General features: G+C 34.9%; 1 protein-coding gene across 1 annotated transcript in view; it reads right to left on the reverse strand.

Annotated features, from left to right (window-relative positions):
- The window catches only part of TFEC (transcription factor EC), a 46,757-nt gene extending 21,177 nt beyond the window's left edge, over nt 1-25,580 (reverse strand). The window contains exons 1-2 of the mRNA XM_008566829.1: nt 25,401-25,580; nt 13,777-13,863 (exon numbers count right to left, since the gene is read on the reverse strand). Coding sequence (XP_008565051.1) covers nt 13,777-13,863; nt 25,401-25,580 — 267 coding nt within the window. The remainder of the gene's footprint in view (nt 1-13,776; nt 13,864-25,400) is intronic.
- Between the last annotated feature and the right edge of the window lie 402 nt (nt 25,581-25,982).

A 25,982-nucleotide genomic window follows, 5' to 3' on the forward strand; every position in this document is an offset into this window, starting at 1 on the left:
GAAGACATAAATAAATGGAAAGGCATTCTGTGTTCATGGATAAAAAGACTTAATATTGTTAAGATGACAATACTACCCAATCAATCTACAAATTCATTATAGTCCCTATCAAAATCCCAACTACGTTTTTTAAAGAAATAGAAAAGTTCATGCTAATATTCATATGGAATCTCAAGGGACCCTGATATAACCAAAATGAACATATTTTGCAAGGTAATTTTCTGGATTAAATAGTTTTAAGGGGAAAAAGTGCACCATTTTCAAGAAATTTATCATTCTCCTTTTGTACAGTGCTTTGAAGTGGTAGAGGCAAGAGGGAATATATTCCAATTTATTGAGACCAAGCCATACAAAGACATTAGGAAGAAGGAAAATTATAGGCCCATTTCACTCGTGACTATAAATCTTAAGCAAATATTATAGTAATTTGAATTCAAGAAAATATAAACAAGATAATTTGTCATAATCAGTTGTGTTTTCCATAAGTGTATTTTATAATATTAAAAGAGAAAAAGAAATCTATGATCATCTCAATAAACTCAGGAAAGTATTTAATAAAAGTTCACCTCATTCATGATAAAACTCAAGTTTATAAGGAATAGAAGGGACCTTCCTTATTTGATAAACACCATATCTGAAACTTTGGAGCAAATATAATCCTAACTGAGGACCACTTGGCATCATACCCTTTAACATTCAATATTGTATTTGAAATTCTTGCCAAGGCAATAAGGTGAGAAAAGTGGTATGTTCACAGTATCAAGTGTACTTCTTGATGTAGAAATTAATATTAAAAGAAAGCATGTAATTTACAAAATGACACACACTGCATGACATCCTTTCTATATACAAAGTTCAAAGCAACTAAAATAAAAACAAGTTTGTTACGTTTTTCTAGCCCAAAGCATGGGAGAGTAGCAAACAAGAAAGAGGACAATGCTGTCCAGTGTGATAACAGTTGTAGAACTAAGAACTTGACAATGGTGCAAGATTTAAAAAAAAAAAAAAAATCTAACTGAAGTCTTTATATTTTAAAATAAATTTTTAACTGAATTTTAACTGATATTTATATAAAATTAATTGTACCCTTAAAATATATGTTTTATAGACTTTTGGGGGTAAGAAATAAATAGTTTGACATAATATTTCTATCCTACAAAAACTCTACCACAGAAATCGTTTCCTAAAGGAAAGCTTTCCTACCTCTTCAGGTTTGAATATTCTGATCCTGTTCAACAATTTTCTTACTCGTAATATCCTACTTCATTATTACATAAAGCTGCTGATTTGATTACATGCTGTATGACGTGCTTCTCCGTATCTGATTCTATACAAATTGTGAAACAGTTTATAATGTCTCTTGTCCTCTGATTGAAATTCTTAAGGGACAAAGTTTCAGTTAGACATTTGCTTACCATTAGGATGAGCAATAATGTGCATTTTATCTTTCATTTTATCATAATCATTTCTTTTTTTAAACAGAAGTTGTTAATGTCTCCAAATTACAATTTTAAGTCTAGAAGGAAAGACAGTGAATCTTCCACTGAAATCCAGTGCAGTAGTAACATGCTTTTGAGAAGATAGTAATTTTCCATAACCCTAGAAAAATATAACTTTGCCTATGTTTAAAATCACTGCTGCTCTATGAGGAAATAAAATCTAGGTCCAAAATTATTGTAGAAACTTCCTAAAAACTATGAAAATATTTATATATCCATTTATTCTTAACAGGACAAATGTAAATGACAATATAAATAATCTGACCTAACCACTTCTAACAGGTATAAAACTGTGCTATCTACCCAAGTGAATCAATGTGCAGTATATGCATGTATTGCAATAACACACTGTACCCCAGAAATATGTACAAGTAAATGTTAAAATTTTTTAAAAATTAATAATAATTATCTGACCTAAATTCCACATATGCTTTTCCTACTGTTTTGGCCTCTTCCCTCTCCATATATTATATCTAATCTTTTACCCAGTTATAACATTTTTTTTCTTTTAAATCATTCCTTAGTTTGAATTTTATTCTCTAGTATTGTACCTCAAGATCCTCAGGGCTCCACGCCAAAATTATGTCTCTGCATCTAGTATCTCTCATCCCTCTCAATTAACTCCCAACTGCCCCTCTCTGACCAACTTATATTTTAAAAATACAACTTCCTTCTGATCTCTCCCAGATCAAGAATCTAAAAATCTAAAATCTCTCCCCTTTAACTCACATATTAAGCTGAAATGCTTGTGACTAGCTTTCAAAATCTCATTACATAGCTCCACTTTATCTATTCAACATTATTTCTCACTAGTATCAAGTTGTAAAAGATTTCTCATCACTACGTATACACATATTATACCCATGACTTCTGTATTAGTCCGTTTTTGTTGCTATTAACAGAATACCCGAGACTGGGTGATTGATAAAGAAAACAAAATTTATTGCTTACAGTTTCTGAGGCTGGGAAGTCCAAAGTCCATCTGATAATGGTGGTCAGGGGTGTGGATCTGAGGGCTTTAAAGGAAGAGGAGAGTCTGTCTCTCTTCCTCTGCCCTCTCTGCTTCCACCATCTTGCAATGTGAGACCCCTGGGTCACTGTCACCACCACCAGATGGACTTTGGACTTCCCAGCCTCAGAAACTGTAAGCAATAAATTTTGTTTTCTTTATCAATCACCCAGTCAAAGACAGACTCTCCTCTTGGTCCTACAATCCAATCACCTCTTCAAGGCTCCACCTTTCAACTACCGTAATAAGGTTTCCCACCCTCTAACAGTCACAATGGGGACCAAGTTTCTAATTCATAAAACTCAATTTGAGCTTCAGAGGGTTTTGAGGGGACATAATTCAATCCAATACAACTTCCAACAACAGATTTTAAACCCCAGTGGGAGGGAGGGAGTGGGGAGAAAGATTTTACCACAAGAAACATGTGAATCCATATATAGGGAATTTTTAAAAGAAGATAATAAAATGCAAGCATTATCGCAACATGTATATTATGCTATAGATAGTTGAGAATTTATTATATTATATGCCAGATATTAAGCCAATCATGTTGCATAATAATAACTTAAATAACAATATCTCAAGTAATCTTTATAACAACTTTATGGGGTATTATAATAACCATTTTAAATATCAAAAATAATTAAAGCTCTGAGAAATTAATTAATTATCTCAAGATTATAAAGCTTTATAAATAAATAGAGGGCTTGGATTCAAACCCATGCCCATCTAACTCAAAGACTAGATTCTTTATTACTTCCCCTGGTGTAGAAGGGCCCATGCCTTTAACATTTTTAATCTTAAGTGTTTTCAATATTCACAAATGTCGAAAGCCATTGAAATATTTTTCTCAGTTTATTCTTTATCACTGCTATTTTCTGAACCTCGAATGTCCTCACCCCTTCAATAAGTATCAAAATCCAACCTACCTCTATGGCTCAACTTAGAGTCCAAGCCCTCTCCAACACTCTTCCTTATGGCAGCTCGATTTGTCTTTCTCTTTACCAAAATTCTAAAGGACTAATAAACTCAGCCATAAATATTCTAATTTAATTTGTATTTACTGTTTCATCATTCTTCATTTGCATTCACCCAGCAAGAGAGAAGTATATACTAACTAAGTCCCTGAAAATGGATTATTTATGTAAACCCTGAGAATTTTCTGTAAAAATATATATGTAATATACATATATACATACATATATTACATCTCCCGGAAAATCTCAAATCTCCCAGATAATCTTCTTATAAATACAAAAAAAGGAAAGAAAATCTTATATATAGTCACATATTATATTTCTAGATAATTTTTCAGGATAAATACCAAAAGAAAAAAAAAACATCTTACGTGTGTGTGTTATCATATATTTAGTGTGAACCTAATCCCTACATGTGTGTGTTATCATATATGAAGTGTGAACCTAATCTTTACGCATGTGTGTGTTATCACATATTTAGTGTGAACCTAATCCTTACGTGTGTGTGTTATCATATATTTAGTGTGAGTTCGAGGGAAACAGGAAAAATATTAAGTTGTCTGGATCCTTTATTTTGCTTTTCTATGAAAATATTCATTGTGAGCCTAAGATGGTAAAAGAGAGCATAAGACTATTTGACAGGATAACTATAGACATAAAAAGAAGACAAAATTCAGGAATAAAGAGGAGCATCATAGGGGAGCATATACTGTACAGTGTGTGCATACATGACAAACAAGCATTTGAAACATTAATTTCTTTCTTTTTTGAGTGTTTATTTAGACACAGTAACCTGATATTTCCAGTTTTAGGACACACATCATTGATTTCCCTCTAACTTTATTTTATTTGCCAAAGCAGAGCCATGAGGTTTGAATGCTAAATATTGAACAGAGAAATCCCACTGTGTTATCATTGTGATTATTATCTTTGTTCCATTATAAATGAATAAAAATAATGTCTTGGGCTGAAGTGAGAGATCCTGTGATCTTGTTGAGCTGGCTTATGACACATATAGAAAAGATAAATTCAAAACAGAGTATGAGACTTGTAAATACTTTTGCATCGTACATTTTATATGCACATAATCAATTTAGTACTAAATTAATAAAAGCAATTATTAATGTGAACACTTCAACAAACAATAGGGAAACCCACACCTTTTTGATTAAGAAATCACAATAGGACATTAGTTTAAACAATTTTTTTCTTACCTCTCCCCAGTTTTAACAATTTTTTGCTAAATAGACTGTAACAACTTTTTTTACTGTAGCCCAGAGCACTAAAAAAATCTTGTTATTAAACAAGCTTGTCAATACAGCAGATTATATTTTACATATTTTTAAGATAAATTTCTATATACCTTATTTTATTGACTATATGTTTAAAAAGTTTAAATTCAGTATTTAAGGTGGTTTCATTTCCAAACATTGAAAGAATTCCAAAATGTACTTGCTCACCAGTTTTAACTTTGAAGTGTCTATAATCTTCACAATAGCAATGGTTTTCTCTTTCTCCTTCATCATTTTCTTTTCCTTAAACTTGCAAACAACAACTGGGAGAGCTGTGCAGAAACTTCTGCATTAAGGTGAACTTTGGTTCTTCCTTGGACTTTAAGACTAATCTGGTCTAGATTGTAATTGACAAAAGCTTGCTCATTGATGTTATGCAGTCCTTTCAAGTTCCAACCAAGCACAAGAGGGTTGTTAATATTTACTCAGTCTTCATCTCTGGAATGGTCTTGCACTATAGCAGTTTACTTAGATTGCCAAATGCCACTGGCATTTACAGACACCTGATTGAAAAATACCTACATATTAAAATAAATGAGTTACTATGCACGACCACATTTCTGAATGAAGAGGGTGAAACTAAGACTAATGGGTACAAATTATAAAGAGACAGACCTAAACTCAGAGGCTAAACAATCATTTGGCTGGAGTGTGGCAGAGGAACTAGTCTCCAGTTCCTTCAAATCCCATCATTCTATAGCTCTATGAAATGGCTACCTTCTTGAGACCCCTGGCACCGCAGAGTGGGTAGGATCATTGTATTTGTTTTCATACAGGACTGGATTCAACACCCTGCTCTTCCACTCACTAACTGTATGAACTTGGGAGAGTTATTGAGACTACTCTAAGCCTCATTTGTAAATTGATAATAGGTAATAATAGTATCTATCTCTTAGGTCTGTGGTGATGATTCATGCTAGTTTTCACAGAGTATTTTGCACAATCCTTTTTACAAATACTGTCAGGATCAAAATGGAGTCATTTCTGTTAAAAAAGAAAAAAGAACGGGCCGGCCCATGGCATACTCGGGAGAGTGCGGCGCTTGGGAGTGCAGTGGTGCTCCCGCCGCGGGTTTGGATCCTATATAGGGATGGCCGGTGCGCTCACTGGCTGAGCACGGTGTGGGCAACACCAAGCCAAGGGTTGCAATCCCCTTACCGGTCAAAAAAAAAAAAAAAAAAAAAAAAAAAAAAGATAAAAGAAAAAAGAACACCCCACCCCCACCGGCAAAAAAAAAAAACCCTGACAAACAGAGCTGCAGAAGGCCATGAAGGAAGTGTTCTCACACATATATGCCTAATAACAAGAACTACCACAAAGAACTCTAGAAACTCATGATATCTGCCCAGCAACTGTCGGTCCAGCCTCAGACTGGTGTTACCCTTGTTATTGACCCTTGTAGCCAAGGATAACTATGTCCCAAAACAATGATGAAATCCCCTATCATGTTCTTTGAAACTGTTTGTCTTCCTTTACCTCCCTGAATATGCACTTACTTTATTATGGCATGCATATTCCCGTGGCAATGTTTTATTCCCAATTAAACTCTCTGTTTTCTTAGAAAGTGTCTTTCTGTTTGGTAACGACAACATTGAATGGAGAATTCCCACTGTGTTATTATTGTTATTGTTATTATTTTTGTTCTGTTATGAGTGAATGAAAATAATATGCTGGGCTGGAGTGGGAGATCCCTTGTCCTTGGTGAGCTGGCTTATAACACAAGCAGAAAAGATAAAATGCAAAACAGAATGATAACTTATAAATACTCTTGCATCATACATTTTACATACACGTAATCTATTTTCACATACACATACAGATATCCAATGCACGGTAACTATTATTATTGTGGGCATTATTCTTGTTCCTGTTGATTTTTATCCATTAGAAGTCTTTCTAAATAGAAACTATAATGAGATTAATTATTTTCAGTGCTGTATGTGAATTTTAGAGAAATTCATTTAATATGCATTTGCTAAGCACCTATGATGTGCCAGGCACTGTGCTGGGTGCTAAGAATAAAATAATGAACAGGCTACTGTTCCAGGCTCCAGGCACACAGCAGTGAACAAGACAGACAAAAATCCCTGTGTTCAAGGAGTTTACATTGTAGAGGTGGAAGCACATAATAAACAGGTAAATAAAATAATAAAAAAGATTTTTGTTACTATACTCATAGTGTCAGAAGGTATATAAATAAGGTATTGATTTAGGGAGTCATAGGGTGGGGTCTTTTAGGTAGGGTAATTGCAGAAGCCTCTCTGATGAGATGACATTGATTAAAGATCTGAATCATAAAGAGGCAGCTATGCAAAGACCTGGGATAAAAGTATTCCAAACACACCAAACAGGAAGTTCAGTGGTTCTAAGATGATAATATGCCTGTCAATTTTAAGAAGCAGGAAGAAGACTACTGAGTCCAGAGCCTAAATTCAAAGGGAAGTCCTGACTGATAAAACGTCTGGATTATATTCTGAATATTTCAGGAAATGAAAAGAACATTAAGTAGGGAGAAACAGGATCTGATTATTGCCATAGGAAGATCATTCTGGCTGCTCTGTGAAGAACAGCTGGAAGACGGCAAGTATCAGGAAAACTAAGTCAGAGTCTGTGGCTGTAGGGCAGGTGGGAAATAATGGCAGCCTGGGGAAATGTTTTAGGAGAGGAGATGGTGAGAATGGGAAATAAGAAGACATACTGACAAATGTGGGTGTGCGAGTAAGAGAGAGAAGAGTGAAAAATAAGGGTTTTTTTTTTTTTGGTTCCATATCAACCAAAAGCAAATTTGGGGTGGGAAACTAAAGCTTCTTTTCAGCTATATTAAGTTTGAGATGTCTATTAGAAGCACAAAATATATCAAGTAAGCAGTGGATATATGAGTACGGCATACAGGGAAGAGATCTAGGCTAGAGATGGGTTGAGCTCATCTATAAGGTGTGTATAGATATATGAGAAAAGAGGGCCAAAGACTGAGCCTTGAGACATTTCAGCATTTAGATGTCCCTTAGAGGAGAAAAAGCAGCATGGTGGGTGAAAAACCAGAGAACATGGTGCCACACAGAACCCCAGATAGTACTTCAAGAGGGAAGGAATGGCCAACCCTGTCAAATGCCACTGAGGAGCCAAGCCAGATGAGAATGGAGATGGGATCATTCTAAATGTCCATCAACAGATGAATGGATTAAAAAACTGTTATATACACACAATAGAATACTATTCAGCTATTTTAAAAAATGATATCCTATCATTTGCAGCAACATGGTTGGAACTGGAAACCACCATGTTAACTGAAGTAAGTCAGGCACTAAAAAACAAATACCATGTGATATCACTCATATGTGAAATCCAAAAAAAAAAAAAAAGTGGTTCTCATAGAAGTAGAGAGTAGAGGGCCAGCCCGGTGGCGCACTGCTACAGTGCGCTGCTTGGGAAGCGCAGCTACGCTCCCGCCGAGGGTTCGGATCCCACATACAGACCGGCCGCTCACTGGCTGAGCGAGCTGGCTGCGGGGGCAACACCGAGGGTTGCGATACCGAGGGTTGCGATCCCGTTGCCGGTCCCGGTCCGGTACGGGCGCAACACTGAGGGTTGCGATCCGTTGCCGGTCACGAAAAAAAAAAAGAAGTAGAGAGTAGAATAATGGCTATGGGGGCGAGGGGCGGTAGGAAATGGTTGACTACTGAGTACAAAACTATGCTATCTACCCTAAGGGAATTATTGTGCAGTATGTGCCTATATTGAAACAACACTCTTTACCCCACAAATAAGTACAAGTAAATGTTAAAATATTTTAAATAAAACAAACAAACAAGAATGGAGAATTTACAATGGCTTTTGCATTGATTGATTTTAAGAGCCCTTTTAGAGTTGTAAGGACAAAAGCTCTATTGGACAGGAGAGAAGGAGAAGTGAGGAAGTGGAGGCAGGGAGTTTTTTTACGTAGGGGAGTCATGAAATGACATGGCAGCCAGAGAAGAAATGTGTTCAAAGGGAAATGTTTGTTTTGGTTTGATTTTCAGTGTGTGTTATAAAAGACTAGTGGAATGCTTATATTCATAATTCAGTAGATCAGCATATACCGATGATATGGGAAGAGGAGCATTTAGGGAAGGAAAGTCCTTGGGAAGGTAAGAATGAGTGAAATCCAGGACATAGTGGTAGGAACTGGCTTTGGATTATAAGCTAGGACAATCATTCTGCCATAATAGAAGGGATAGCAGAAAAATGACAACAGGTGCAGATGGTTTAGTAGAACAGGTGATGCAAAGATAATAAATAAAGTCCAATCTGATTGCATACATTTTGTCTCTGAAATATGTCATGAAAGGGAAATCTTCTGAAAAGTGGAAATTGGATGGAGATCTTGGAGATTTAAGAGAAAAGAGGGTGATAAATAGTTGTCTCAATTAATGGGGATTTTACCAGGGAATAGCTTCATATTGTCTGGTAGTGCCCCCGTGAAATTTTGGTGATAGATTTAGGTAAGTACTCTGAGCAATGCTGTAAAATGCTACCCATTTATCTGCTCAGGTTAATATGCAGCATAAAATAAGAAATGAGTTTAACCAGGGTTGAGGCTTGGTCAGGAAAGTAAAATGAAGGGAAATGGGGACATGTTAAGAGTGTTTGCAGGAGAATTGGTTATAATAATGGGCCAAGGACTCTAGACAGGTGAAGGAAGAAATTTTTTAAATATTGCAAGTAGAAAGTAACACCTATTAAAAATAGTAATTGAATCAATTGGTTTGAAGTCTCAACAAGCTTGAACAATTGGTAACCTAGGGACACTAGAGCAAGTGCACTGGAAAAATAGGATGTGATGGTCAAAGTGTAAAATAAAAATGTTAAGGGTATAGAGAAATTGGTAATAACAAGATCTAGGATATGATCATGTGAGGGACGGTTGAAATAGGGAGGAGAAAAATACTATTGACACTAAAAAGACAGAGAAACTGGAGGTTGAAGCCTTGATGAAAGCACACCTGATTTGGTTGGATGTTCCTTACACTTTAGCTTTTTACAGTCCCGTTTACACAGCTGTTACAGTAAAAACTAATTGACAGGTGGCTGAGTCTCCTGACCAAATAGAAATTGAGAGGTAACTTTGGCTTAATTAATCAAAGAACAGCCACTAATCACTCAACATTCTTCACTGGGTCGGAAACAACTGGGCTAAATTGATCTTTAAAAACCTTGACTTAGGGGGTAGGGGAAAGAGGGAGAGAGGAAAAGGAGAAACTAATAAAGGGACATGAAAATCAACTATATTGTATACTGATAAATTAAAATTTAAATATTAATTTAAAAAATAAAAATGAAAATGAAAACCTTGAATTACTGGCCAGCCACCAAAAAAACAAAACAGACAAACAAAAAGAAAAGATCCAAAAAACCCCAGAACAAACAAAAAAAACCTTGAGCTATTTCATTCAACCTGATAAATTTTAAAAACCACCACCATAGTCCACACTTCCCTTAGCAGCTTCTAAGTTTTCCACCAATGGAAATTAAAACATGACTTTTAATTAAACTTCTGTGCAGTCCTGGTCTTAGAATAAATCTTGGTTAAGTGATCTCCAAACTTTTCAGCTCAGGCTACACCAAAGGAGCCCTAAAGTGATTAACAGTACACTCAATAGTTTGCCCTTGAGACCTTGAATATTTATTTCTGTGAAAACTAGAAAAAGATGTGCAAAATACTTAGAAAAGTACCTGTCATCTAGCAGGTGAGCAATTAATAATAATGTTATTATTGATAAATATCCTCATTTTTGAGGCTTACAATAATCAACATCTGTTGATAAGTCTGACTACAAACCATCCCCAATTAGTTTGGTCACAATGCCTGTTTTCCTGGTTCTCACTCTTAGTCTTGGTAATTTGTTGCGTGGAGCTACTCAATCCAAAACTCTAGGGTGGTCCCAAGATGCAGAGAAAGTGGCTTAGGGATAGATAAATGGCAGAAGTTGCTCCAGTACAGATTATATTACAGAGCCTTAACTAAAACTAAGGGGGAAAAGCAGCTTTCTTCTCTGAGGTCGCCAAGCCTGAGTGAAATGTATTCATTAGGGTGCATTTAGATATGAGAGTCAGAATATCCTGACACAATTATTTTATAAAATAAAGGAAAAACATATTACCTAATGTGAAATCCACAGACAAATAAATCTTCAGGGCCATATAAGCAGCATTTCTTTGCATTTTTCTTGACATTTTCTTAATTTCTTTTGTTTTTCCTTAGTTTATCTGCCTTTTGGTAATAAAATGGCTACAGCCCTTCCATAAGTCACATTGTCCTATAACATCATGGAGAAGCCAAAAAACCCTTCTCTTTTTTGAGACTCCTTTATCGACTGAAGACAACTTCCTAACAGGTCTCAGTAACCTGCTCACATATGCCAGAACTGCAGCACAAAACCATTCCTAAAACAATTTCTGGCAAAAGAAATGGGGCCTCTAGGATAGGCTTAAATTAATCAGAAACTTCCTCTTCCTTGTGGAGGAATGGATGTCTGAATAAAACTGGGTTAGCATGAAAAAAGTGTATGCATGGCTGGCAATAGGCTATGATAGTGTCTGTTCAACAGCTGAGAATAAAGCCAGCACAGAAGAAAACAGGGGCAAATTTATGGAGGGATGTCCACATACAATATTTCTTAGGGATTTTCAGATGGGATGAACCGGTAAGTTTCTTTCATGCTTAAGCCCTTTAAGAGTCAGGTTCTACCACCTGCAACCAAAAGTTCACTGGCTAATACACTTACTGAAAGCATTCCTCTGATCTAACAGGTCTTTATTTTTATCTACACGAACTATAAAAATCCTTCAGTTTCCTACCTCTATTCTACCAGCTATTCTTATACATTCTTTTTTTCTCACTTCTTGCCTTATGTTGTTCTCTTAACTTGCTACTTTTCTGCCTTCATGTCTATTTCTTAAAATCTTAACTATACTTCATAACTATATTTCAAGCATCATCTCTTCCTAAAGAACTTTCAAAAATTCTCAATTTAGCATGGTTTCTACTTCATTTGAGTTCCAGAGCAACTGTTTGGCCAGTGTTTAAAATATACACATATAGTCCACTAAGATGTAAGTTAAAAATAGCCTCAGAGATCAATATTTTTAATTATTCCCATAATGTAGAAATAGATAGCAGAGCAAAGACAGGTTAAATGATTTGCACAATGTCTAGATCTGGGTGTAACAGCAAGATCCACACTCTTTCCCTCCCTGCCTCTCAGGAATGACTCACTGCACTACCCCACTATAATGTCATCTCTTGATACATGAATTGTCTCATTCAACTTTTAGTCTCATATGGTGCAAGTATTATAGCTTGCATAAAATAAGTATTCAATAAATATTTTGTTAATTGAACTGTTTGGTTTTATATGTAGATCTAGAATCATACATGACCGTTGATTGGTCAATGGCATGTATTTCTTTATATAAATACTGCTAGGCCAGTAACGTCTATCTTTTTAAAAGTACATTCTGTATATCAAAAGCAAATTCCTGATAGTAATTAAACACCAATTTGTACTAAGCAAGCCATTTTACACAGCCTCGACAAAACAAGTAAGGTAGTCTGTGAAAGAGAATGCTTCAGTATATAATTCCAATGAATTAAGTACCATGTATAAGGAAGAAAAGACTTTGGAAAATTAATATCATTTCTTCAAACCCAGAAGTTGTATATTAGTTAAGAAAATAGTATCCTCATGCTGTCAAATTAGACACCAAGAAATTAGCATTATTAATACACTTGTCTAGAGAATTAGTCAGCTCTTATGTAATTTTCCTACTTGAAATCTGAAGTCAGAAAAGATACAGTTGTCACTCCAGTTAGTCTAAAATAAATAAATAAATACCCGCAACAAAAAACAGATTTTGAACCTCATTTGATTTTTGGCAGGTAATCCCTGTATTAGTATTGGTGATTTGTTATATGTGGGGGTCTTGCATGCCAGAGAAAGAGAGGGAAGATATACCTCTGTTAATTAGATAGTCTATTTGGGATTTAATAAAGAAAACAGGGATATTTTCACCAATTTTCCTCAGGGCTCTAAATTTAAAATATCCATCATAGCACAGCTCAGCCCATTGGTTTACTGTTGAACAGTCTACAAAACAAAATATATTCAGAACTAACTTTCTTTACATTAAATGTTTAAAGTAACAATTCAATTACAATCATTCATATTCTTTTTTCTCATGTTTTCTAAAAGGTCTTAAACCATAAACAAAATAACAATAACCCTTCAAAATGTGCTGAAAGACCTTACACACCCTTTACAGATAACATTTTTTTGTGATTAATAAGTGAACAATGAGAAAGCAACAGCAATTAAATAGAAGATAAGATACCATCCCTTCACTGAATATTATTTCAGGAATTTGAACTGATTTCAACATAGAAGTCTTCCTACATGCTTTAAAGAGGGCGAGGCCCAGTCTACCTTTTGTTAGTTCATCTCTAACCTCTGGCTCAGAAGTAAATTTATATTTTTCATTGTTGTAATCTTTTTTTCCTGTACAAAGATGTAGAGTCTCTGAATCTGATCAGTATTAGTCATGGTAAAATGGTCAAAATTTAGTCATGACCTTATGAAGGTGTTTGATTACATGCTGTGCTTCAAATAATAAATCTGAAGATTAAATAACTCAGAGAAAGTGCTACAGAAGATTAGATATATAATTAGATGGATGTACATAGATATTGGAGAGATAGAGAAACAGATAGATACATAATACATACAGAGGTAGATACAGAGATAAATACAGAGATAGAGAGGAAGAGAGAGAATAGTACAAGCCTCATAATATTCCTCAATATCATTGTATAATCTTTTTTCTGCACCAATAAATATTTTCTAATATTCATCTGTTATCTGGTGTCAGTTTCCAAAGTGCAGAACAAAACACCATTGCTAATCAAATGAATTTTTTAAATTTATTTCATTCTCATTGACCTTCTTAGGTCTGGAAACACTTACTGTTCTTTGCATTAGCACAGGAGAGTCTGTTCCTTCCTCTTTAAAACTTGATTCCATACCGATTATATCCTCAGTAACGTCCTCCATCTAGCAAAATATAATACATTTAGGATATTGTGCATAAAATAAAAGTTGTACTTCAGTCTGAAATCAGAAAAAAAAATTCTGGCAATCTTTGAAAGTTTGTCAGACAACTTAAGTTGAGGTTATATATGTCAAAACCCAGAATATTTTAGAACTGAAAATGAGATAATTCTGATACTCTTTGATTTGTTGCTTTCTCTTGTATTTGCTTCCACAGGCTGACAGGTGACAGCTGGACAAAATACCCTCAGCTGGTCCTTTGGAAATCAAAATCTACATAAATACAGAGGTTATCAGGAAGAACTCAGGCCAGAGTTCATGTACTTAACATGCACAGACATGACTTCCTACAAACTTTACTTTTCTTTTAAAATGTTTTGATTGCATCTTACAGATGGATATCCAACTATCAATGGTCAAATATTAGCCAACTAGTCCACATGGATATAGACTACATAGAAACAAATTATCCCACCTTCTCTAATGATGAGTAACAATGATAATAGTAGTAATAGCAATAATAACAACAAAACTAAGAACAATAATCATAGACACCTTAAATAATAACAATAAGAATCACTTATGTAGTGCATAAGATGTGCCAGGCACTATTCTAAGTGCTTTGCACAGTTCAGGTCATTTAATCTTCACAACATCCCTATGAAGTGAGTGCTATTATTATCTTCATTGTACAGATGAGGGAACTGAGAAAAAGAAGTTCAGTAGCTTGGTCCAAATTATAAAGTTAGTAAGTGGGAGAAGCAGGACTGAAATCCTGGAAATCTGGTTCTATAGTCCTAACCTCAGTCAGCTTTTCATTCCCTTTCTCAACTCCCTTCTAAAATAACCTTCCTTCCCTTCCATACTTTACCTGGGAGAGATTTTAAAAGCTTATATTTTTAAAAGACCATGCTTGCTTCTCTCCCTCTCCGCCCCTCACCCTTTCTCTCTCACCACTTTAGCTCTCTTCTCTCCCATCATATTCTCTTTAGTGAAATTTTAAAACATGATGCAATCTTAAAGATATTGTGAATGCAGAATTTATGTCACGGTAGTACTGGAATTTCTCATGTGCAGAAACCACCAGGAGTAAACTTTGGTAAATACGGAAAAACATCTTAATGATATCACCTAGTGTTATCTTCTAAGTAAGATTTCCAAGGAACTTAGAGAATCAAGTGTTCAGAGACCTCTACTAAGATACTCTCATAGGTGATATGACAAAAAATTGGAACACTATTCACATATTAACTTGACAAATATTTGTCAAGTAATGTCTATTGTGAGGCCTTGTTGCAAGAACTAGAGCCACAACAGCAAGCAGCATAAAGTTCCAGCCCTCATGGAGCTCAGATTCTTGAGGAAACTGATAATAAACAGTATAATAGCAAGCAGTGGTCTGAATAAATAAAAGCAGGTAGGGGATAGAGCTTGATGGGAATGGATGTTATTTTTGAAAGTGGTCAGAGAAAGATTTGCTGATATTTGGACAAGAATAACATGGGAAGGTTAGTCCTTGGAAAGGGACCAAGAAGTGCAAAGAACTAAGGTAGGAACAAGCTCAACATGACTGAGAAGGAGTGAACGAGCCAATGGGAATGGAGCAGAGTGCACAAGGGCAAGAGGGGTTTGAGATGAAGTTGAAAAGTTGGCAAGAAACTAACAATGTAGAATCCTCAAAGCCAGTGGTGTTCAACAGAAATTTCTGCCATGATGGGAGCGTCCTGTAGCTGCACTGTCCAATACAGTAGCAAATAACCACATTTGGCTACTGAGCACATAGAATGTGGCCAGTATAACTGAGGAACTAAAATTGTAATTTCATTTAATTTTTTAAAATTTCATTGAATTTGAACTAATTCTAAATTAAATTTAAGTATCCATATGTGTCAACAAATTAGGAATAGAAAGAAAGTATCTTGACACAATAAAAGCCACATATGACAAACACGGCTAACATACTGAATGGGGAAAAGTTAAAAGCTTTGCCTCTAAGAACAGGAACAAGACAAGGATGCCCACTTTCACCACTCTTATTCAACATAGTATTAGAAGTCCTAGCCAGAGCAATTAAGCAAGGAAAAGAAATAAAGGGCATCCAAATTAAGAAAGAGGAAGTCAAATTGTCCCCATCTGCAGATAACATTATCTTATATACAGACTCCACAAAAAAAAACTCTTAGATGATTGAATTCAGTAAAGTTGCAGGATACAAAATCAACAAACAAAGCTCAGTAACATTTCTATACACCAACAAAGCTGAAAAAGAAATCAAAAAGAAATCCCATTTACAATAGCTACCCCAAAATAAAATACCTAGGAATAAATTTAGCCAAGAGAGTGAAAGATCTCTACAATGAAAACTACAAAACACTGATACAAGAAATTAAAGAGGACACGCAAAAAATGGAAAGACATTCCATGTTCATAAATTGGAAGAATTAATATTGTCAAAATGATGATACCCAAAGAGAATAACAGATTCGGTGTAATCCCTATCAAAATACCAATGACATTCTTCACAGAAATAGAAAAAACAATCCTAAAATTCATATGGAACCACAGAAAAATCCCAAATAGCCAAAGCAATCCTTAGTAAAAAAATAACAGAGCTGGAGGTATTATACTACCTGACTTCAAAATATACTACAAAGTTATAGCAATAAAACAGCATGGTACTGGCATAAAAACAGACATATGGAGCAATGGAGTAGAATAAAGAACACAGAAATAAATGCACATATTTATAGCCAACTGGTCTTGACAAAGGCTACAAGAACATACATTGGGGAAAGGACAGCCTCTTCAGTAAATGGTGCTGGGAAAGCTGGAAACCCATATGCAAAAGAGAGAAATTAGACTCCCATCTCTTCCCATATACCAAAATAAACTCAAAAACTAAAAGTCTAAATGTAAGACCTGAAACTATAAAACTGCTATAAGAAAACACAGGGAAACACTTCAGGGCATAGGTCTGGGCAAAAATTTTATAGAGAAGTCTTCTAAAGCAAAGGCAAGAAAAGCAAAAATAGACAAATGGGATTATGTCAAATTAAAAGTCTTGTGCACAGCGAAGGAAACAATCAACACAACAAACAGGCAATGAACAAAACAGGAAAAAATATATGCAAACTATTCATCTGACAAGGGATTAATATTCAGAATACACAAGGATCTTAACAGCAAAAACCCCCAAAAAATCCAATTAAAAGCTGGGCAAATGACCTGAAGAGGTCATTCCTTTCTCAAAAGAAGACACACAAATGGCTAATGGGTACTGAGATGTTGATGCTCAACATCACTAGTCATCAGGCAAATGCAAATCAAAGCCACAATGAGATACAATCTCATCCCAGTTAGAATGGCCATTGTCAAAAAGACAAAAAATGACAAATGTTGGTGAGTATGTGGAAGAAAGAGAATTCTTACACACCTGTGGGTGGGAACCTAAATTAGTGCAGCCATTATTGAAAACAGTATGGAGATTCCTGTAAAAACTGGAAATAGAACTACAGTGTGATTCAGAAATCCCACTGTTAGGAATTTATCCAAAGGAAAGGAAAGTAGCATGCTGAAGAGTTATCTACACCCCCATGTTCATTGCAGCACATTCAAAATAGCCAAGATATGGAATGAACTTAGGCATCTGTTAGATGAACAGATAAAGAATATGTGGTATATATATACATAATGGAATACTACTCAGCCATGAAAAGGGAATGAAATCCTGTCATTTGCTGCAACATGGATAAGCCTGGAAATCATTATGTTAAGTGAAATAGGCCAGACACAAAAAGATAAATACCACATGTTCTCAATCATATGTGGGAGCTAAAAAAAAAGTTGAGTTTATAGAAGTAGAGAGTAGAATTGTGGTTACTAGAGACTGCGAATGAGAGAAAGGGCATAGGCAGAAGTTGGTTAAGGATATGAAATCATAGCTAGATATGAAAAATAAGTTCTATTGGTCTATAGTTAGTATATAGTGTTAGGCATCTACAGTTAACAAGAATTTATTGTATGTTCTCAACTGGCTAGGAGAGAGGCACTAAAATGCTCTTATCACAAAGAAATAATAAATTTTTTCAATGATGAATATGCTAATTACCCTGATTCAATCATCACACATTGTTTACACGTACTGAAATATAACTTTGTACCTCACAAATACATACAATCAATACACATCACTTAAAAATAAATACATAGATAGATAGATAAAATAACCACATGCGGCTGGTGGGTAATGTGTTAGAGAGTACAGCTCTAGCCACAGACAGGTTTTTAGATGTTATTCCATGTGCACTGAGAGAGCTTTAAAGGATCTAGGATAATAAATGTGCATGTTTTGTTTCTTTTGTTTAGGCTCGTCTCTGAAATTTTTAAAGCAATTCTTGATTGCTACTAAACTCAAGTTTTTATTTATTGTATTTCACTTATATTCCACCACTAAATGGACAACAAATTTGCACTGAACAGATGCGAATAAAAACCTGAGGAAAGAAAAATGCTAAACATAATTTATGGTAAATGCTTTTCATTTGGGTATTTCTAGTGGTTATAGTAAAAATTACAAGTTAAGTCATTCATTTCTTTTCTCTCTGGAAGCTTATGTCATAAATGATCCACTCTTGCCTGTTTGATTTTTCCCTCTTGCCTATGAACATGCTTAGGTTTCCCCTATTCCATAAAGAACCCTGCTTTCTTACATGTAAAATTTCCTTTGAGGCTCTGCTTTTGCCTTTAAAACCACTGTCATTTGTGTCATCTGTCTATATGACTGCCTTTTCCCCTGATTTATAGAACATTTTGGTTTTTCCACTATCTTAAACTGATATTAAGGGATAAAATCCATCTAAAATCCTTGTTTTACAACTTCCAGAAATCTTCACAATCAATAACCTAGGAATCCAATTATTACTTAAAAAAAGACAACAAACACACCATTTATATCAGATAAAACAAATTAACAGATCAGACAAAACAAGAATTATAAATCAGAAGAATAAGCATTTTTAAAATGATAAATTAAGATAATAAAATACAAAGAAAGAACAAATTGTTTTGAGGAAAATCAAAATGTAGATAATAGTCATGGAAAGCATAAGGCTCAAGGAAAGAAAAACATTTATAAGATTTAAGAGATTTAAAAATAAAGGTTCACAAAAAACAAAAATCAAACTTTTCAACAACACTAGGTGCAAGAAGACAATGGGATACTATTTGAAGTATTGAAGGTAAAGAACTTTGAACCTAGAGATTTACAGTCAACACAGTATTCTTTAAGTATGTGTATAAAATAAAGTCATTTTATGCATAAAAACTCATAAATTTTAGGGCAAAAAGACTTTTGAAGAAGTCTTTCAGGAAGTACTCCCGCCAGAAGATAAATAAAACCATGAAATTGTTACAAAATATAAGAATGAATGAATATCAGTAAAAAACTTTCTGGTCTAAATAACAAGATATAGATACACACATATATACATATACATATATACATAAGTATGCATAATATGTATATATCTATTCATATTTTAGAATTCAAGTATATATGCACACATAGGTGAGACAAGAAGACTAAACTATACTAAGGTAGATTTTTATTTAAGGGTATGACATAGGTATTGCCAGTCAAGGATACAGATATAGAAAAAATATAGCTATAGGTCTTAAAATATTAAGAGTAACAAGCAAAAAAAAAAAAAAAAAGAGAGAGAGAGAGAGGAAACTTAACCTGTCCAGTGGAGGATAGCAAAAAATGGCAAATATAGAAAGTATAATAACTTAAAAATATAAAAAAAGATAACTTAAATCCTAATAGTAATTACAAGAATATAAATGAATTAACATACTGATTAAGAAACTCTCTCGAATTGGATTTTAAAAAGGTACTGTAATATTTTATCTATAAAATACACATTTAAAATAAAACAATAGAGAAAGCTGAAACAAAGTGAAAAAAGTGCCATAAATATGACCAAAAGGAATGTCACGGTAGCAATTTCAATATTAGGTGATATAAAATTCAAGGTAAAAATTTAAAGAAAAAAATAACACCAAGTGATTACGAACTCATATGCACCGAAAAATAAATACAACAACTGTCAGAATTCTATAGCAAAATAAAGCAACACTTGCAGTTGAATATTTTAACTCACCACTTTCAAAATCTGATAGTTCAGCACACAAACCCAAATTTAGACTTGTCTTTACCTGTAGGATCAAGGCATAGCCTTGGGTCTTGTTATAATCTAAACTGCTTTATTTCTGAGATCTTAAATTTCATTATCTTACTCATCAAATGCTGCCTTCATTTCAGATCCAATCTAGACCCTGTGGCAGATCATCCTAACAATTTAATTATCCTTCATGCCTTTGCCCAACCATCCCAAGCATCCCATGCAGTCACCTCTCCACCTCCTGGTAACTCTGAATTCAAGACAGAATGGCTTGTGCCCGCCATCCTACTGACATTTCTTTTGGTGCTATTTTCATCAACTGTCTGATTGCCAAATTCAATAGATATTTATCAATTCTTGTTTTACTAGACACTTCTGCTACGTTCGAATATGTGGATCATTTCCTCCTTCTTTAAAAGAACTCCTTTGGCTTCAATGACATCACGCTCCTGGTTACCTTTTTACTTTGCCATTATGGGATCTCTCCTCTGGCCACCCCTTAAGTGTTGATTATCTCCTGAATCCCATCGTTAGTTACCACTCTTGTCACTGTATTCAGACTCTTCAGGAGATCTCTTTCTCATTCAAGTTGTCAAGAGCCATCTACATGCTGACAACTGTCAAATCTCTTCCTCCAGTCCAGATGTTTCCTCCTCAAGGCAAACTTGAGTCTCTAGCTGTCACCAACATCTCCACGTAGTGATCTCACAGATACCTCAGTTCTAACATGTTCTAATAGAGGGCCTTATCATCTCTCACTGCACAGAGAAATAGGCCCCGAGTTGGTCTCCACCCCTGCCTCCAGGCGTCTTTGTCTACAGAGTCTACAGAGTGATATAGAGTCAAATCTGATTGTCACCTCAGCCTCATGTTTAAACCCTTCGATGACTTGATACTGCTTAATAAGGTGTATTAGCCCCTCTGTGATTTGTTGATTGCCTGCTTCTCCGGTGTTCTCTTCTACCACCATCTGCCTCCCATTTTCTGTTCACCTCATACTGTTTCCCGTCTCTATTCTTTGCTCAAGCTATTTCATCTGGCTAAATGTCCTGCTAGATCTATTCCTCTGACCAAGTCTCACTATTGATGAATTTCTGGATAAGAACAGCACTTCTGTGCTCCTGTCTATACCATCTCACTTTCTATACAATATTGTAATTATTTATGTTTTTTCTCTTCCCCTAAACTTGGAGCTCCTACAAGTTATACATAATACATAATGTGCAGTTAGTTCTCTGAACATGTGGCAATGACAGTGTCTCCAAATGAAGGGACAATTGAAATCTTATTTAGTATTCTAAGATTGTCTCTGAGAAATAGTCTTTTATTTTCAATTGTCTTTTGAGCCTCATCCACATGTTCTCTAAGTTAAACTTACCACTTCCGTGCCAACCTCTACACTCCTGACTACCAAACTTCTGTTCACAGGGCCTTCGTCTATATTAGTCATCTGGCGAAGCTTCAAAAGTCTCAAAATTGCACTAAACTCATCTTTTTCCTTCACTTCCCATATATACCATGTAACACTGAGACCCATCAACACTGCCCCTCTCTTCATTTCCTTTATTCTCCCCACCACCAACTGCCCTGATTCAGGCTATTGCTAAATTTCATTGTAATCTTCTTTCAACTGTTCACCTAGCACCAACCTTCTTTACTTCAAATCTTTTCCACTCACCTGCCATTTAAGTGAGTCTGAAACACAGCATTGATTAAGATACTTTTGTATAATAGTAAATACCAATCTTCCTTTTCTTTCTTACTAAGAGCATTAATTTTGTTTCATGAAGCAGTGTGTCCAGAAAAAAATCACACATTTTTCTCAGCTTCGTATCAGTTAGGTGTGACAGTCTTTTGACTGATAAATCATAAGTCTGTCGGGTATTTCTAGGAAATGTTTTCTTTTCTTAATTAGCCTTCTTCCTTATTTCTCTCTCTGTTTCCACCAATTTGAGAAAAAAATGCTAGAGGTGGAGCAGCCGTCTTATAGCCATGAGGTGCCCACTACCATAAAAATCAGAATCTTGATCTATGCTCACGTTCCCAAGAAGCTGTACCAGCCTCAGACTTCTTACTTCTGGGCTTCTTTTCATATGCATTGCTCTATTTTTAAAACGGAGATAATAATAGTACTAAGTCATAGTGTTGTTTCTAGTATTAAACAAATTAATCCAGATAAAGCATTTATAATAGCACCTGACACACAATAAGAACTAAATGAATGTTTCATCTTATTTTTGTTGCTTGTATTGTTAATATTTCATGTTGTTAATGCTACACAAAATCGGATTATTATGGGAGGAAAAACTACATTCTCATTTAGTTAAGTCACTGGAGTTGGGTTTCTTTTACATGCACCTGATGAGCTCTAACTGATGCAGTTATCACTCTCTTGAGATCATGTTCTAAATTCCAAAGTTTCTTTTAAGGCTTTCAGCCCCACCTCAATCCTCCTTCCCAGCCTTGGTCTCTTATTTTCACCAAACTGTGTCACCCTTAAACACACTCCATGCTTGTCTACTCTGTGCCTTGTTTGTAGCATTCTTTACTGTAAAAATAGTATCTTCTGCCATCTTTGTTGTTGATGTGTGTGTATTTTCTAGAGTACTTTAATTTCACTTCTCTATGGTCTTTCTCATATTATACCAATGCTCTACTAGTCTGGGCCTGGTGGAAGGGCTAAGTGTGAGAGGGTCCTATGTGCTATAGGTAAAAATTTAATCTCAAAAGCCCCATGTTATGAAATGTTTATTTTGATTTTATTTTTCTTTATCTTGAAGATCTTTAATTGCCAAGTTATTTCTAATTTCAGTCACCAAATCCTGAATCTAAGGATGCTCTCATAGACTTATTCTGTGGTAACTATGATTTCTGTGGCTTTCTTTGTTTTTTTGTTTGTTTTTTATTTTTTCCTGGGGCCTTCTTAGAATTGATGAAATGCTCCCTGTTGTCACAGGAGAACAAGGCTTAGGAGAAAGAAACACAGAAAGACAGCAACAGCCACTATCACCTGAGCTCCCACTCTGCTCTTGTATTAGAAACTTTAAAATGCAAGCATCAAGGGCCGGCCCGGTGGCGCACTGGATAAGTGCGCCGCTTGGGAAGCGTGGCGGCGCTCCCGCCCGAGGGTTCGGATCCCACATACAGACCGGTTCCCGCTCACTGGCTGAGCGAGGTGCGGGAGCAACACCGAGGGTTGCAATCCCGTTGCCGGTCCCCGGTCCGGTACGGGTGCAATACTGAGGGTTGCGATCCATTGCCGGACACGGAAAAAGACAAAAGACAAAAAAAACAAATTTTTAAAAAAAATGCAAGCATCAAAACAACTCTTCAAGACATAGAAATGTAGGTGAGAGAGGTCAAGGACCGAGACCAGACAGCTAATAGGTGGTGGTTCTATATATACATACATACATATATATATATATATATATACTCTCTGTGTCCAAAGACTGTACACTTTCTGCTTTGAGACATGGACTCCTGGCATCAATCAAAGAATATTAGGAAATTGCAACAGCAGAGAATACAGCCTAGCTATTTAAAAATAGCAAGTCTATGAACGATGGCACTATGTGAAAATGCGTACATGATAAGTCAGATTCAAAAAAACCACACACTGATTAAAACTATTACAGACTGAATGTGATTAAATGGACATTAATGATGGTTGGAAGAGACTTTTATATACATAGTTAAAAGTACAATGGTTTAAAACATAGAAAAATTTAATCTGCAGCCATTATTCAGATTGCACCTAGGCTACTAACCTCTTGGGACTTTGAATGCTCCCAACCATGTGACTCTCTTTGACTGGGACCACCTAAAGGACCACCAGGAAGATGCAAATTTCCTTTATATGTATAAACTTATTATAAAGGTAAAAGAAAGATGTGTGCCGAGGGAATAAAAAAAGTGCTAAGTAAAATCCAGAAGACTGATTTATGTTGCTTATCCATTCTCATTTTTTAGAAAACATAAATAAGATATGTAATAAGATCATTTTCTGTGTTTTCCCTAGACTTGACTGGCATATACATATTCTTTAGGATTTGTTTTTTCCTTTAGAAATCAATCTTCCATACAAGGAAATGAACTTTGGAAGAGGTGGTTGTGAGATAAATTGTATTAAGTGCAATTATAATATTTAGTGTACAGATGATTTTCGTTCTACATGTATTTTTACAATCTTCATAGACTGAATAGAGAAACTGGTTCTACGTTCATTTTTACTTTTTAATTTTTTTTAGAAAGTTCTTTATATATCTATTATTGAAAAGCTTAAGTAAATATACATGAAGAGATTTACATTCAGTTTTCGATTTCAAGGAGTCCTATTTTGTGGTTGTTTTATATTTCATTAACAACCTACCAGGTCCTTATTCTTTTCTCTTTTCCAGATTAACATAAAATTTGTAAAAGAAAAAAATCTTTCCTCTATTGTTTGGAATTTAAATAATGGGATTCTGAGCACTACTCTTTTGTGCCTGAAGGCTACAGGCTTAATAGCTGAAAAGTATTGACCTGAAATCAACAATAATCACCAGGAATGTAGATTGGGAGATTAAACCTGGGAGTTCACAGGACCACAGCTCTATCTAACAAATCAAATGGAAAAAAAAAAAAAAGAAAGAAAAGAAAAGAAAGCTCAGCTATTAATGTAGTTCTCTGTATTGGGATTTAAAGAAAGTCGTTCTTAGTTCAAGTTGTTTTCCAGTTCTATTAATTTTTCTATTTTTTGAAGGTTTATTTACAAGCAAGTCACAATAAACATAAACTTTCTGAAGCTAGACACTTATTCAGTGTCCTCTGCACCTCTAAATTTCTGTTATTTAGTGAACGGTAGACAAGTATTTGTTGAAAATCGAAATGAATATATAGAAAATCAAAAGTAAAGAAGTCCTGATACAATTCCATAAAATATTAAGAGCAATAATATTATTAGTCTTATTCTAATGAACATTTCTAGAGGACAAATTTATTGCTATTTAAACAATTTCTGAATGTTCTATTTTAGTGGATAGTTAAGGTAATATAACTGTTGATAAATATTTCAAAGTTATCAGAAAACCCTTACAATTAGAGCTAAATCTCTAAACACACACTACTGTTAGTGCCTGGTTTGATTCGCACTGTTACATAATTGAAATAAGTATTAAGAAATAAATTATTATAATTCATTATACAAATTAATATATATTAATGATTACAAATTAATTAACTGATTAAAACACATTTATTTTGTTCAATGAATTTGCATTTGGAATGTTTGCTATAAAAATGTTGAATTCAACATTTCTTTAACAGTGTTTTACTCAAAGCTAACGGTATATATTTAGAACCACCCATTAGACATACATGCCATTTTGTACTGTCATCTTCTTTTCCAAGAGCTAGTAACCTGGTGAGTTGGTTTTCTGTGAGGCCAGGGTCACTGTCTGGAGTCGTGTGTCCCTGCTGTACCAGGAGCGCATTAGATGGCACTGGAGGGTGTGACCTTTTAAGGTTCTGGTTGACGATCTGGTGGTCAAGGGTCATGAAAGGTTTTACTTGCTGTCTCTGGACTTTCTGTAATTGAGGCCTTGCAGGACTTTCCAGGTGTTCTGGGACCTACAAAATCAAAACCAAACACACAATGTGTTGTATCATCTGTTAAATCAGAGTTGTCCTTTCAACCATTGAATTATAAACACTAAACACACTGTAACATCTAGTTTCCCTATTATCTACAGTCTACGCTTCTGTTATAAATTACATACAATTTTAATGGATTTTTGTTTTTAAGGATTATTTTAAACTTTACTAAAATACTTTAAATACTAACCAGATTTTTTAAATGAATAGCCCTAAAAATTAGGAATAAATATACAAGCAGCAACACTTTTTGAAGATCAAAAAAAAGAAGGCCTAAAGTAACACAAGGATAATACAGCTTATTCA

The sequence above is a fragment of the Galeopterus variegatus genome, unplaced genomic scaffold (assembly GCF_000696425.1).
Source record: "Galeopterus variegatus unplaced genomic scaffold, G_variegatus-3.0.2 Scaffold270, whole genome shotgun sequence".
NCBI lineage: Eukaryota > Metazoa > Chordata > Mammalia > Dermoptera > Cynocephalidae > Galeopterus > Galeopterus variegatus.